The following is a 13816-nucleotide window of genomic DNA, read 5'->3' on the forward strand; positions in this document are numbered from 1 at the left end:
ATTGTGTGTTTTCTCCGTCTCACTCCAGATTAATCACGACAATGTGTACGAAGTTGTCGGTGTCATCACGCAGGGGGCTTACAACCTCGACCGCTGGGTGACGTCATACACGCTGGCGTTCTCTGTGAACGGTGAAACATGGACACCGTACAATTCAAGCACCGGGGACGTAAAGGTCAGTCAAACTACAAACTTTGAAGACAAACAAGGCGGTGTAACGTTGGTTACGCAACAGCTAGTTAAGCCCCGGTCACAAAGCGCGTACGATTCCTTGCGACTCCTTCCGATAAGCGCAGTGCGTCGTAAGTCGGGGGAGAATAGGAAGCAATGGTTTAAGTATATAAAGCCGTGGTCACAAAGCGCGTAGTGCATCGTACGATGAGGTCATAAGAGCGTGCCTGCGTCAATCGCAGTGAATCATAGTAAATCGGGGAGCGTCGTATGGCGAAAAATAGAGCTGAAATGGATTTTGAACATGTTCAAAATTTCGCTATCGTCGTAAGATTTTATTTGCCCACATAGCAGACTTCATTACGGCAATTTTTGCCTACTGATGAGGTTATAGATTTATGAATTGTTAGCATGTTGTGATGGTTTCAGTTTTCCCTGATATTGTGGATATTGACGAAAAGGGAAAATACATCAGTCGCAACTGCAACAGTCGCAACCAGAGAACAGCGCGCCCCGCACAGGTGATGCAGACAATTGTTTGATCGCTTCATGCACGCGAGTTTATGAATGAATGAAAGACCTTTATTGTACATTCATGCCTCGACGGGCTAGGTACAGGTCACTGATAACAGACATGACTGATAACAGAATAACAAATATATGAAAAAAACAACAGGATACAATTTAACTAGTTGAAGGTACTAAGCTAACAGGATGGTCGACATTTTCTCGCTTCTTTGTACAGGTGTAGATATAAGAACATATAATGTTTGATATACAGGGTTTGTCTAGGCGCATCAAAAATAGAAATTTATCCGTTGCATTAAGATGTTCAAAATATGGGAACTTTTTTCTGATATATTCATAAAGCACAATCCGTTCATTATGGTACAATTTACAGTGTAAAATAAAATGCTGTTCATCTTCTACATGTTGTAGATCACAAAATTGGCAGACTCTATGCTGCAGAGGGGTGCGGTTGTGCCTTCCAGTTTCGATATGTAACTTGTGGCAACTAATCCGGAGTTTAGTGACAGCCACTCTGTGCTGTATGTTTTTCACCATCAGATATTCTTCTTCTTTATAAATAGTCTTGAATAATCTATAGGTTCGTAATTTGTTACCGAAAGATTTGTCCCGGTTGTCATTGTGTATTTCGGTTCTAAATGTTTGAATGTAAATATCCTTTAATCGTTGGCTGATGGCGTTGGTTATAGGTGATAGGTTTCTTCCTAGAGATATTTGAGATCTCCATATGTAGGCAAAACCGCATTCCTCCAGTATCTTACGAACGCCGGACGCCCAGCACTTATTTCCATTATCATCTAGTTGTAATTGACAAGATAGGGCGTCGGCTTGTAGACTGTCAGCTGGCACGTTTTGACGGATTCTTAGAAAGTGTTTGATAGCGTTCAGGGAGGCTTCCAGTTGAATGGGGTACCTCCCTAATTCCGCTCTTGTGGCAAGGTTAGATGCTGGTCTGGGGACATTTAGTGCTTGTTTGCAGAATTTAAGGTGAACAGATTCAATGGGACAGGTTTTAGGGCTTTTAAATGCGCCCCATATTTCTGAGCCATAAAGTAGAATAGGTTTGACACATGCATCGAAAAGTTTGTTTATAACTGGTAATGAGGCGGTGGCTTTATCTAAAGATTGTTTTATTCCGAATAAAGCCTTCAGACCTTTGCCACTCAGGTATTTGTTGTTAGCTTTAAACGTGCCAGCTGCACTCACAATAATACCAAGATAAGTATAACAAGTTACAATTTCTATTTCACGATTATCAAACAGGAGAGAACAGTTTTTAGGAAGACTGCCACCCTTTGTAAATACAATAATTTTTGTTTTCCTAGGATTTACTTTTAATTTCCAAAGTGCACAATAATTTTCCAGATTGTTCAAGGAATGCTGTAATCCCTGTTTGGACTCGGAAAAAATTACCAAGTCGTCAGCATACAACAAGCATGGGTTATTAGATCAAATCTAAGCTCTCGTCGGTCTTGGGTCAGTTTACCATAATCGTAATAACCATGGGGAGCAACCCGAACATAAAGGCAGGCTCTATGAGTCGGAAATATATATGATATAATGCTTATGATATGATTTTTGTATGATGGCATCTTTTTGTTGATAGCACATCATGATACGATCTCCGAAAGAGCCTGACACGTAGAGCCGGCAAGCAGGCCGAGATAATCATACCAGTACTCACGCTTGATTTGAACTTTTCTTGTAATACTCTTGTTGTCATGGTCTCTTTCAATTCATTTTTACAGTTTAAGATATTATAGGAAGGTATTCAACAGCTAAGTCCACATTTTGCTGGTTAAAGAAGCACAAAAACGGCCCGGCGGCTATTCAAACTGAGAGACACAAGTGAAAAATCGTACGACGCTGGAAAAATTTTGAACATCATCCGATGCGTTGCGATGGATGATTTTGCTTACGATTTTGCTGCGATTTACTGCGCTTATCGTACGATATGCGGAATATACCATCGCAAGAAATCGTACGCGCTTTGTGACCGGGGCTTTAGCGCCTGCGCCTAAAGCCCATGAGAGAAAATTAAAAAAAAAACTATTGAAACTCCTTCCGTGGTTTGATTTTATGTAAAATCTGGGTGATTTTGGAGTGGCTGTAGCAGCTAAAGTAGGAAACAACCCTATACTTGTTGAATCAATTATAAAAAATACCATCAAGGGGTATTTTTAGAACATATATATTTTTTTATTTGGGGGTCAAAACTCACCATAGAGTAGTGTTCATGCACAATGTGGCAATCAGGATTAACAGACTAGTGCTGAAAATCCCAATTCTAGAAAAATACCTTAGTATGAATAGTAAACTTACTGCTCACCTATACGGTCTGAATTCTTTTTGAATTTTTTTTTTGTTTCTTTTAGCTAGCAAACGAAGTTTAAAAAAATTGACCGTTACATATATGTAATAATTTGTTTTTGTTTTTTTAGATTTTCAAAGGAAACAGTGACAGCCATCGCTATGCTCGCAACATGTTGGACAAACCGGTTTTAGCGTCATACACACGGTTCTATCCGCGCAGCGTTCAGAATGCACTGAGGGTCGAGGTTCTTGTCAAAGACGGTAAGAAGGCCTACATGTGTTTTTCTTGAATTTTTTCTTCATGTCTAGTGGTGGGAACCGGTACAGTATAACTTTACAAAACCGTTTTTATTTGTTCTTGGATCGGACCCAAACAAAATGGACCTACAAAGTATCAGTAGACTGGATTTTGGAACGATTAGAATATGAACACATTATATCGGCAAGCTAGTGTCCATACGTTTGGGGGCTCAAGAGTTCATGGCATCTTTTTACAGTCAAACGCACAAAGGCAGTTAACGTTTTTAACATGAAGGTAGGATTTTAGAACGGAGTCGGATACTCCATCCACCAATCAGAATCGCTTGCAGCGAAATAGACCATTGTTTTAAGTGTCGCATATTCATTAGTTTTTAGAGACGATCATGTTCAGTTGGGAACTGATCCTACGGATCTGAACCGGACCAGTACCTTGATTTTCTGTACCGTTTGATACCCACCCCTATCTATGAACATTTATTAGTGTTCCATTTTTGTCTACAATATCAACTAATTGGCACTGCAGTACAATAGAAAGTCGCTAAGGGGCAAATGTAATAATTTTTGGGTCTGATCAAGACATAGCCACGTACTGAGTACCAATCAGCATCCTTCCAGGCACTCTGGACTTTTTGTATTGACAGACACACAGACTCACGGATGCTGAAAAAAACATAAAAGTACCACCAAACAAAAGAGGTCCTAAATGTGGACACTCAAGTTTGTATTAGGCCTATGACACATTTCCTACCCGGGGCCCGACCGGGCTGTTTGCGGACACGAGAAATTAAAGCTTATGCCAATGAATATGCGCAGGACATGCTGTTGAATTATTTCAGGTCCGTCTTGTGCTTTTGCTGCCATTGATAGCGTACTTTTCGCCCCCCCCCCTCCTTGTAGAAATGTGACGTTAGCCTAATTGGCGAAGGCTTAGGTCCCAACCGGGACCCGGCCGGGTAGCTTTCGGAAACGAAAAATATGATGAAAAAGGCAACAAAAGCGAAACGTAAAAAAACAATCATTAGCATAATTTGTGTAAATTCCTTGATAAACACTTTTATTTTTCGTTTCCACCAACATCACGACCGGGGCGGGCCCGGTTTGAAAATCGGACCTAGGCCTTAGGGGTGCAACTTTCCGTTGTTCACTTTCAAAGGTTCCGGGTGTGCATCTGACGAGGCCTTCTGTAACGGGACGTGCCGAGCACGGGACACTTTCTGTCGGGCTTTTGACGGATGTGTACCGCAGCCCTATAACCATGGAGATTAGTAAATAAACTCATCATAAGAATTGACTTGCTTGCATACTACATCATAATATTAAAGTTTTAGCCAATGTAAGGATGAATATAAAAGCATAAACAGCAATATGAAATTATGACCTAAAATCACAATGACAAATATTATGACAATTCTTAATCAAAATTCAAGCACTAGAATTTCAAGTATATTAAGGATTCTACTATTCTTCATTCAATTGCTTATGTGAAATATAAGCTCGTCGGGTTAAATGCTTTAACCTTACAGGTTTGTAATGTGTGGTTTCTGTTTGTATTAAACTCACAGGTTGTCTTTGTTGCAGCATAGTGTGTGAAGACGTGCTGCAGGCAGAGTGCGGTCGACTGGAATCGACCGCCAGGCTGGAAGATCTGGGATGTTTGGGTTCGTTGCTACACCTTCTACATGTATCTCTGTAGCTGCTCTGTACATATAAAGAGTAGGCTTATATGTAGTGTTAGAGTTGCATGACTCGTGATTTATCATTACAGTACATGCGTTGGGATATGCATCAACTTGTGGTATATCTTTCGACTGATTACAGTCAAAAAGAAAGATCTGAGAGAAAGAGAGAGAGCTAGAGAGAGAGAGAGAGAGAGAGAGAGAAAGAAGAATGGATGGATGGATAGAATATATCAGATATATCTAGATACTCTAGTTTACGTAATGAATTATTCATATTTCTCGAATCAAGTACAACAGATTTCAAGAGACTCGATGCTACAAACAGATTTGCATATATCTTTAGATGTTAGAACTCCAAAAAAGGCAAATATATCAATGACTGCTCTGCTATTAGAAAGAATACCGAAGCTAATTATTAGCCTACTCCGTTGCAATACTATGTCAAAGAATTATGTTAGCCCTCATTGTTATGTTAACTAGGATGTTAAGCTTTATCCTATACCTCTATTTTGTACTTTGTGTAATAGTTGTTGCCATACATTGTATCATGTACAATTGTCGTGCAATAAAGTTATGTAAAGTTCTGTATCAGATATGTGCATTGAAAGATGCTAATACATGGATGGATGGGATTAATGGAAGGGTGGTCAAAAGATGACTAGATGTATTGATGTCAAAATGATGGATGGAAGGATGGAGAAAGAAAGATTGGTCTATGCTATAAGGGACACCAAAATGAAGGAATAAGGATATACATCTAATCATACCGATCAGAGTAAAAATGCATATGAAGGCATTATAAATATAGGCGGATATTAAACTCTGGAAGTTATCAGAATGAATAGAAATAACTGTTAATGATTGTGAATTATTTTCCTTACAGAAATTGACAGTCAGTTCATGTCGTGTTGGGATGGCGCCAGTTTTGGAGGAGGGACTGGGGTGTTCCACGAAGTCCAAGCTTGTGACGGTGTAGAAGACTGCTCTACAGGAAAGGACGAGGAAAATTGTGACGGTAAAGCCCCGTTTACAAATCAAGAATTTAGCTCGGCCGAGGTGTCAGCGAGCTCTGAATTACGAGGAGGCATGACCCTGATGCCGACTAAGAAACTCTTGCTTTGTTCGTAGCCATCAGGGTCATACCTCCACGTAATTTAGAGCTCGCTGACAACTCGGCCGAGCTAAAATCTTGATTTGTAAACGGGGCTTAAGGACTCTCCGACACGTCATGATGAAAAACGGGTTTATACCCATGTCACATTATTTAAGATATACGGGCGTATCGATGGAAGATTGGCCATATTTCAGATCGACAAAAGGCTGCGCGTATTTTTCACCTGAAAACCGTCCCTGTCACATATACAAGCCATATTTTGTACCTTGTACACTTGTTGTGCAATAAAGATATTCTCATGAGCGAGACTCGGGCGATCGCCGCAGAATCGTTGTCCGATCAATTTTGGCTAAATGTGACAGGGGTATTAAGCTACTCTCCCAGCAGAGGTTCGGCTCAGGCTGTTTTTGACGTACTATTTGTGTTGTTTTCTTTATGGCTTGACAACAGCACTGAATAGAAATCCGGATAAAAACGCATAAAGCATGTAAAAAAACACACTACCGGAGCCGATCCTCTGTTATGAAATTATTTTTAAGGGTGCTTAAAGCTTGACATATTTTTCTTCTTTACGCGTATGAGGAGTAAATAAAGATCATTGTTACTTGGTCTGTCCATTGGCGCGGGCATTTTTGTTATTTTCCAGTCGCCTTTCGGCAGCTTAAATGTACCGTGAATAGTCATTAAAATTATTATATCAAAAACACATTAAAGTTGTATCTAAAGTTGTCAATCGTTTGCTATTCTTAGCATCATTACGATTCATATACGTGTATGTTAAGATATTCAGTAGGTACTAGGTGCGTATAGATCCGTACTACTTTTGCAGCTGTCACATTTGTGCTAAATTAGAACATGTAAGTACAGTTTTAAAGTGCAACAAGTTTCTTAATTAAGGCAATGATAAGAAATATAACTAAGCTAAGAAGATTTTGTGTTACAGATTGTGCGATGGAATGTCCGACGGGTTTAGGTGACCCCTGCATCCGAACCAGCTGGATATGTGATGAAATAGAGGACTGTAAAGATGGGAAGGACGAACAAGGGTGTGTGCAAGGTACGTAGTGGACTGTCGTTTAACCATATTCAGCCGTGGGGGGAGGCTTTTAAAAGGCTCACGCCAACTTTCATGCCGCATAACGCTGGAAGAGCTTACGCTAAAGCCACTAAACTTTGTGCCTTTTCTTGAAATTTAGTTTGCAGCAATTTTACACAGTTTGGAAAGATTTTGATTTGTAGTGTTGCCAGGAATATTTGTTCTAGGAGTTTCAAACGCGGGCATCAAAAGCCCCCACCCCCCCCTCCCGTCCCAAAGTGATCCAAAAAGCTCGGTCAGAATAGGGTTAAAAGAAGACCTCTCTACTCTCATACCTCTTGTATGCAGACCTCTCTCCGCATACAATTCGACAACCCATTTCCTTTCTTCATCAGTGTAAAGGCAATTATGGCAAAATTAGACAAAATGTAGACAATTTTTGCGGTCTTAACAAGCGTTTATTTCTATTGCCTCTCATTGACTTGATATGTCCTCTTCTTCACAGGTGTTCCTAAGCACTGCTTTTTCACCTGCCGTAACAACGTCACCTGTCTGCCGTCACGTCAGCTGGGGGACGGGCATCAGGACTGTCCGTACGGGGAGGACGAAAGGTCCAGTGACGGTAAGGCTACGGTCCAAATTGGAAATAGGGACCCAGTAGAGCAGTTTTTGAGGCTTTTTTCTGGGGTAACCCATACGTTGCCCTTTGCGGCTCCCGATGTAAGGCACCGGATTGAATTTAAGTCGGACTTAAATGAACCCGGGACCCGGTAACAAATAGACTCCGCGACCTACACCAAGGGGTAACCCAAAGTATCAGGCAGTCCACTGGGACAAATTTGTGGCTTCAGGGCCCGGACGGGACAACATCCCTTACGGTTCAAATAGGACCAAAGCCTGATAATCTTGCCGCATGAGCAATCCATCTCAGCTTTGCTTTTCATTAAAGTTCTCAAGAGGTTGAGATGTGGTTCACTGGTTTGTAGTGCAAGCCTTGTAACGAATTTAAGTAGTGCAAGTTATATATGTCTTTAAGCCTGCCGTAGTCTATGCACAAATCTCGTGGTAGTAACCTTGGGTTGGTATTTGGCATGGCAGAGACACCCTAAACTTCACAATGATCAGATTATTTTCTTTGATGCCTACCTAATTACACAAATATAGTCCATATTCATATGCATTGTTATTATTGCTAAGTACATACCTGTTGCTGCAGTTGAAGATGCTATTGGGCGAAGATGGGGCTCATGTAGCTTCAACTGTTTGTCTGTCTACGGCAACGCGTCGTGCGTTCCTGACGCGTTCAGCTGCGACAGTGACGCGGACTGTTTGGGGGAGGATGACGAACAGGATTGTGAAGTCGCCGCACCTGTTGAAGACCTTGAAGGGAGAAAAGGTTGCCTGACGTTTCTCTGCGACCCGCCAGGTGACGCCCTGGAGCCATTATGTGTACCGCATCACTGGATCTGTGACGGGTACCCGAACTGTGTGTCAGAGGAGGACGAGCAGGGGTGTGGCCACGCGGATGGCGTGTCTACTCAGACCAGCACACCTAGCGGCGGTCAGCTGCAAACTGCTGCTGATGGTCACGAAGTGACCTGGAAGCCCTCAGGTGGTCAAGAACCACAGGACGAATCAACCACAGAGCTGTCAAATGATCAAGGACCATCCATAAAAGGACAAAGAGGTAAATACCAATGGAGCTCTAACGCATTCCCCTACATAGACAAGCATTTTATTTTCACGCAATGTTTACATAAATGTCATCAAGAGAATGCTATTCAATTTTCTCCTCATTTTACGTATGATTTGGAGTTTACTTAACACTATCTTCGGTTCTTCTCATCTGAGCATTAAAATTAGTATTATGTATCTGAAGATATACAATCTTTTTTTTTTCTAGTTGGAGGGTCCCAGGCGAGCCATAGGCTCCAGAGCCTGCAGGTGGCCATAGTTTGGATGATTGTCGCTGCTGGTCACCTCGTTTTCTAATCAGTATAAGGTCTAGGCTACTGGGAGCAAAGGATTTTTATTTTCACTCCGCGTACCGTAGGTACGCTTCGAGTGATTATTTTCACTCCGCGTACCGTAGGTACGCTTCGAGTGAAAATATTGTTTTCATGATGTTTCTTCTTTCTTTCTTTCTTTCTTTCTCCTGTCACGACCTTTAAAGTGATTCCTCTCCGTCGTTCTTAGACCGAATGATCTGAAATTTGGCACAAGTGTACATTGGACCAATACCCTCGGACGTTTTTTTCTGTTTTTTGATAGATTCATTTAAAATGATTTTATGAATGTTTTTAGGTGATAATCTGACCAAACTTTATAATTGTGCCTCCCGTGACCAGGTATTAAGTCCTAGGGACCCGAAATTTGGTATGGTAGTGCATGAGATATTTGCTAAAAGGACCCCGTTATCATTTTTGGCTAAAAATCACTTCAAAATGATTTATAAGCCAAGTTGGCGGGTTTTTTCATCTGCGTTTTCGTCTTCACCGCCTCTGAGCGTCTCACCATATATGGTAAATGACGTAATTACCTTCCCGCCACCTGTAGGACCAGGTGGCGGCCGTGCACGTGGTCATCCCTGCTTGCTCTAATAATTAATATTCATGAACACGCGTCGCAAACGTCGTCCGGCGAATGCGGGTGTTGTTCGAATATCTGCTGTTATCAAATTCATGAACGACGAATAATGACACGGTGTGAGGGCATTGTTCTCAGCGCTATTGTCACCAAATCAAAGTTTTTTGATAGATACCTTTACAATGATTTTATGGAATCCGATGTTTTTAGGTTATTTTCTGACCATACTGCACATTCCTGCCTCCCGTGCCCAGGTATTAAGTCCAGATGGCCTGAAATTTGGTATGATACTGCGTGAGATACTTATCAAAAGGACCCCGGTATTAGTTTTGGCCAAAAGTCACTTCAAAATGATTTAAAAGCCAATTTGGCGGGGTATCTACGTATATTTTCACCTAGGTTCTCCGGATTTCGCGCGTGTCGACATATATGGTCACGTTCACCCCGTGCGTCCGTTGCACCATATATGGTCATTGACGTTCCCGCGCGCGTGACGCAGCTTTGCATCGTGGCTAATTGAATTTAGGAGGGAACCAATATGCGCCCGACACTTAGCAGAAGCGATGACCTGATTGGTCACCTTGGATACAGCCAATGAGGAAGGGTCTTTCAACTTAGCGGCTTGGAGTACATACATGTATATGTCGCCGGGAAGAAGTCCGTTGAAAGTACGTGAAAATTTGTACTGTTTATAAATTGGCAACAATACACAAACGCAGTAACAAATTTGGGTAGCTTGTCGTCGATATTGTGTAGTTTTTGTTTGATTTTCCCACGTTTAGAGTGTCGGGTTAAGCGATACTAGGCGTGCAGAATGCCGCGGTGGGAGAGGAGCAGGCGCACGCATGGAATATTGTTGCGCTTTGCAGTGACTGAGACAGTACTGTACATGTTATTTATTATCTGTGAAAAGTGTACAGTAGTTTTTTTCCATAGTATATAATAGTACAGATCTTCAGGGGCAAATCTACAAGTACTAACGTTACACTATGTTGTGAATTGTGCATTGATGTTGGTTTTACAAGAATATATGTAATCAGGTGTGGCTTTTCTTCCTAATCAACAAACAAAAAGGATCTTCCTTTTACTCTGGGTGGCAGAACATGAAATTACACATTTGATTTTCCCACGTTTAGAGTGTCGGGTTAAGCGATACTAGGCGTGCAGAATGCCGCGGTGGGAGAGGAGCAGGCGCACGCATGGAATATTGTTGCGCTTTGCAGTGACTGAGACAGTACTGTACATGTTATTTATTATCTGTGAAAAGTGTACAGTAGTTTTTTTCCATAGTATATAATAGTACAGATCTTCAGGGGCAAATCTACAAGTACTAACGTTACACTATGTTGTGAATTGTGCATTGATGTTGGTTTTACAAGAATATATGTAATCAGGTGTGGCTTTTCTTCCTAATCAACAAACAAAAAGGATCTTCCTTTTACTCTGGGTGGCAGAACATGAAATTACACAAAGGAAATACTAATTATTGTATTCTACTGGAGGAAGATGAAACACCAACTGTTGTGCAGACCGGTGAGGTTGTGCCTTGATAGAAGGTGTCAATTTGACAGTGCTAAATTCATTATTGGTCGGGTGCTCGAACTAGACTAATTCCACGAAGTCTGGCCTGTCAGAGAACACAATAGTCAACTGGCTACAAAGGTGGCACCAACAGACACAAAGGAGAGGATAGCAAAGTCAAGTGCAAGAAGTGTTCCAACATACATAATGAAACTGTGACAGAAACACCAGCTTGATGTATGATTAGGTTATTTGAGACACCACACCATGGTATATGCTGTGTAATCTAATAATGTACTGTACTGTACTGTACTAAAAACAGTTTATCAGAACAATTAAATAGTCATAAACTGGTTAGTTTATGTGGAAAATAAATGGGACTTTAAGGTTATAACAGACGTATAATTACTGCAATTGCTGCATCCTTTTTTAGACAAAAAGCATACAAAACATTGAGATATATAAAACAGACGTCGTGCAAACATACAGTGGCTAAGTAGCTTTGTTCATCAATATTATGTATTAGCTGATTACCTCTAAGTATAAGATAGAATGTGATCCTTTTGTCTAAATACAATGTGCATTAACTTTATATGTATTTGAACTGATAATGTCATTGCAGGGCTGCCATATTGCATCATATCCAATTGGATTTTGTTTTAATGCGCTTCGCTAAAAACGGCTAATAAGCATATCTTGGTAAAGAGTTAAAAGTGTAGTGAAGTTTGTTTGGAGAGGTCTGCTTGTATGAAGATTAGTTATGCTTGTGACAACCTTGAATAAGTGCAGTGACTAAGCTGCCCTTGCCGTGTGTAAATAAGCAGGAAAGCCACGCTATTGTCTGCTGTGGATACGTAATAAAACGTTTAGGGTCGCATAACGTGTTGCATCTGTAGAAAAAAATACAACACAATTTCCGTTTGTGAAATAAAAACTTTTTTTCTTGAAGTAAAACGGTGCCTTCTTTATTAATGTGTGAAACACTAGCATGTTGTGTGCGTGTTGTGTTCAAGACATAAAAGTTTGATTACCATACAGTACCACGTACAAATAGTATAGTAGCATCGTAGTTCCGGGTCATTCTCTCATGTTATTTATTTTTTTCAAATTCAATTTTGGAAGAGTCCATGTTTGCATAAAGAGGGAGAGCGGAGTGAAAATAGTTGAATTTGCTCCTAAGCAAATACCGGCCTTTCTAGTTTTAATTAAATGTCTATAAAATAACGACATATATATGTAGTCCTAGTTCACCTTTATCCACAGGGTAGCCTATATCCGTTAATTCTTTTAAACGAGGTATGAATGGATATCAAATCGACGCGCTGTGGTTTCAAAGTATGAAATAATGATGTATATGTTGGAATACAGTGCAGTAGATATAAATTTCATACAGAATGCCTCCTCCAGAATATTCCTATTTTAACGCTCTAATATTACTTAGGTTGCCTTTAAGAATGTTACAAGAAATACCCAGAAAACGTGCCTTGACACTTAAACTACACCCAAACAATAACCGACACAATGTGAAGCGTTGAACAAGTCCAGTTTTCCGGACCGTAAACAGGACCAAGTTGTAAACAAACCCCAGATTTGCGTCACATTCGTTCACTGTTCACCACACCAAAGTCTCAACATTATTAAATAACAGGAGGCAGATTTCGATTACGTAGATTAAACTTATTTAAAGAAATAGCCAAGACATAGATACCTTTGTTATGAATGATTTTCGTCAGCGTTTGTACCTAGCACCTTTTGTTAGAACTGCAGGAGCCGGTTTGTTTCAGAATTTAAAAGAAAATAGCTCTTGTTTGACGGATCATCATGATTTTTTAGTTGTCTCGATACCGTCTCTGTCTGAACGTCTCTCGAAAGCTGGCTTCACTGATCTGGAGACGTCAGAGTACGAAACTCCCGAGAGAGAAATGTTATTTTAGTGACATAGAGGGTATGCTGCATGTAACGGGAAACGGTTACTGTTCTGTTAACAATGGGTACTTTGCAATTGGAACCACATGTACATTGAAAACACTGTGTATACTAAAACTATCTGTGTATACTTATGTATGGGACCGTATCTGTAAGCAGTGCCACCTATCCTGTATTGCAATGTTAAGCGAACAAAATTACTATGAGGAAGGTGAAATACGTAAACTTCGGTTGAATAAAACACTTTGTCGTTAACAAGGTACAAATGTATATTGTTACTAGTATTTTTTTATTTCGTCATATTTCGTCACGGTGGCACTGCATAAAAACAACATTTTTCAAGAAAAGCACAATTTATTACAGGATATGTATTCTGGACAATCACTATTGGTAAAATGAGTTATATTTCCTACTTATCTTACCAATAGTGATTGTCCAGAATGCATATCCTGTAAATTGTGCTTTTCTTGAAAGATGTTGTTTTTATGCAAAACAGAAGAGGAATTAAAGCCCGGCCCAACGTTGTGCAAAAGAGCAGTATATATTTTCAAAAAGTGTGCGTAAAACAGTTTGCTTTTAACGCATAGCTACCGAAGCATAATCTATCTTATGTATGAATCTTCTATCATATGATATGGTACAACGGACTACAGCGGGATATGTACATCCAAAACCGGATTA

At 40.4% G+C, this 13816-nt stretch overlaps 1 protein-coding gene and 1 long non-coding RNA gene across 2 annotated transcripts; both read left to right on the top strand.

Moving 5' to 3' along the window:
- Nucleotides 1-30: 30 nt before the first annotated feature.
- LOC118412722 lies at nucleotides 31-4533 on the top strand. The gene is made up of 3 exons (XR_004830811.1): nucleotides 31-175; nucleotides 3141-3273; nucleotides 4427-4533. It is a non-coding gene; the product is annotated as an uncharacterized LOC118412722 (long non-coding RNA).
- Nucleotides 4534-5849: 1316 nt separating this feature from the next.
- Nucleotides 5850-9133, top strand: LOC118412526 (sortilin-related receptor-like). The gene is made up of 5 exons (XM_035815424.1): nucleotides 5850-5967; nucleotides 7010-7123; nucleotides 7608-7724; nucleotides 8319-8789; nucleotides 9006-9133. Exons 1-5 carry the CDS (start codon nucleotides 5853-5855, stop codon nucleotides 9092-9094), a joined length of 906 nt encoding a protein of 301 aa, XP_035671317.1. The 5' UTR covers nucleotides 5850-5852; the 3' UTR covers nucleotides 9095-9133.
- The last annotated feature ends 4683 nt before the right edge of the window (nucleotides 9134-13816 follow it).

This window comes from Branchiostoma floridae, chromosome 3, assembly GCF_000003815.2.
Source record: "Branchiostoma floridae strain S238N-H82 chromosome 3, Bfl_VNyyK, whole genome shotgun sequence".
Lineage (NCBI taxonomy): Eukaryota > Metazoa > Chordata > Leptocardii > Amphioxiformes > Branchiostomatidae > Branchiostoma > Branchiostoma floridae.

Excerpts from the sequence above, each read along its gene's own strand:
- LOC118412526 (XM_035815424.1), top strand. The coding sequence starts at position 5,853 with ATGTCGTGTTGGGATGGCGCCAGTTTTGGAGGAGGGACTGGGGTGTTC. Across the intron at positions 5,968-7,009 it reads GGACGAGGAAAATTGTGACG|ATTGTGCGATGGAATGTCCG; the intron begins GTAAAGCCCCGT and ends TTTGTGTTACAG. Across the intron at positions 8,790-9,005 it reads ATCCATAAAAGGACAAAGAG|TTGGAGGGTCCCAGGCGAGC; the intron begins GTAAATACCAAT and ends TTTTTTTTCTAG.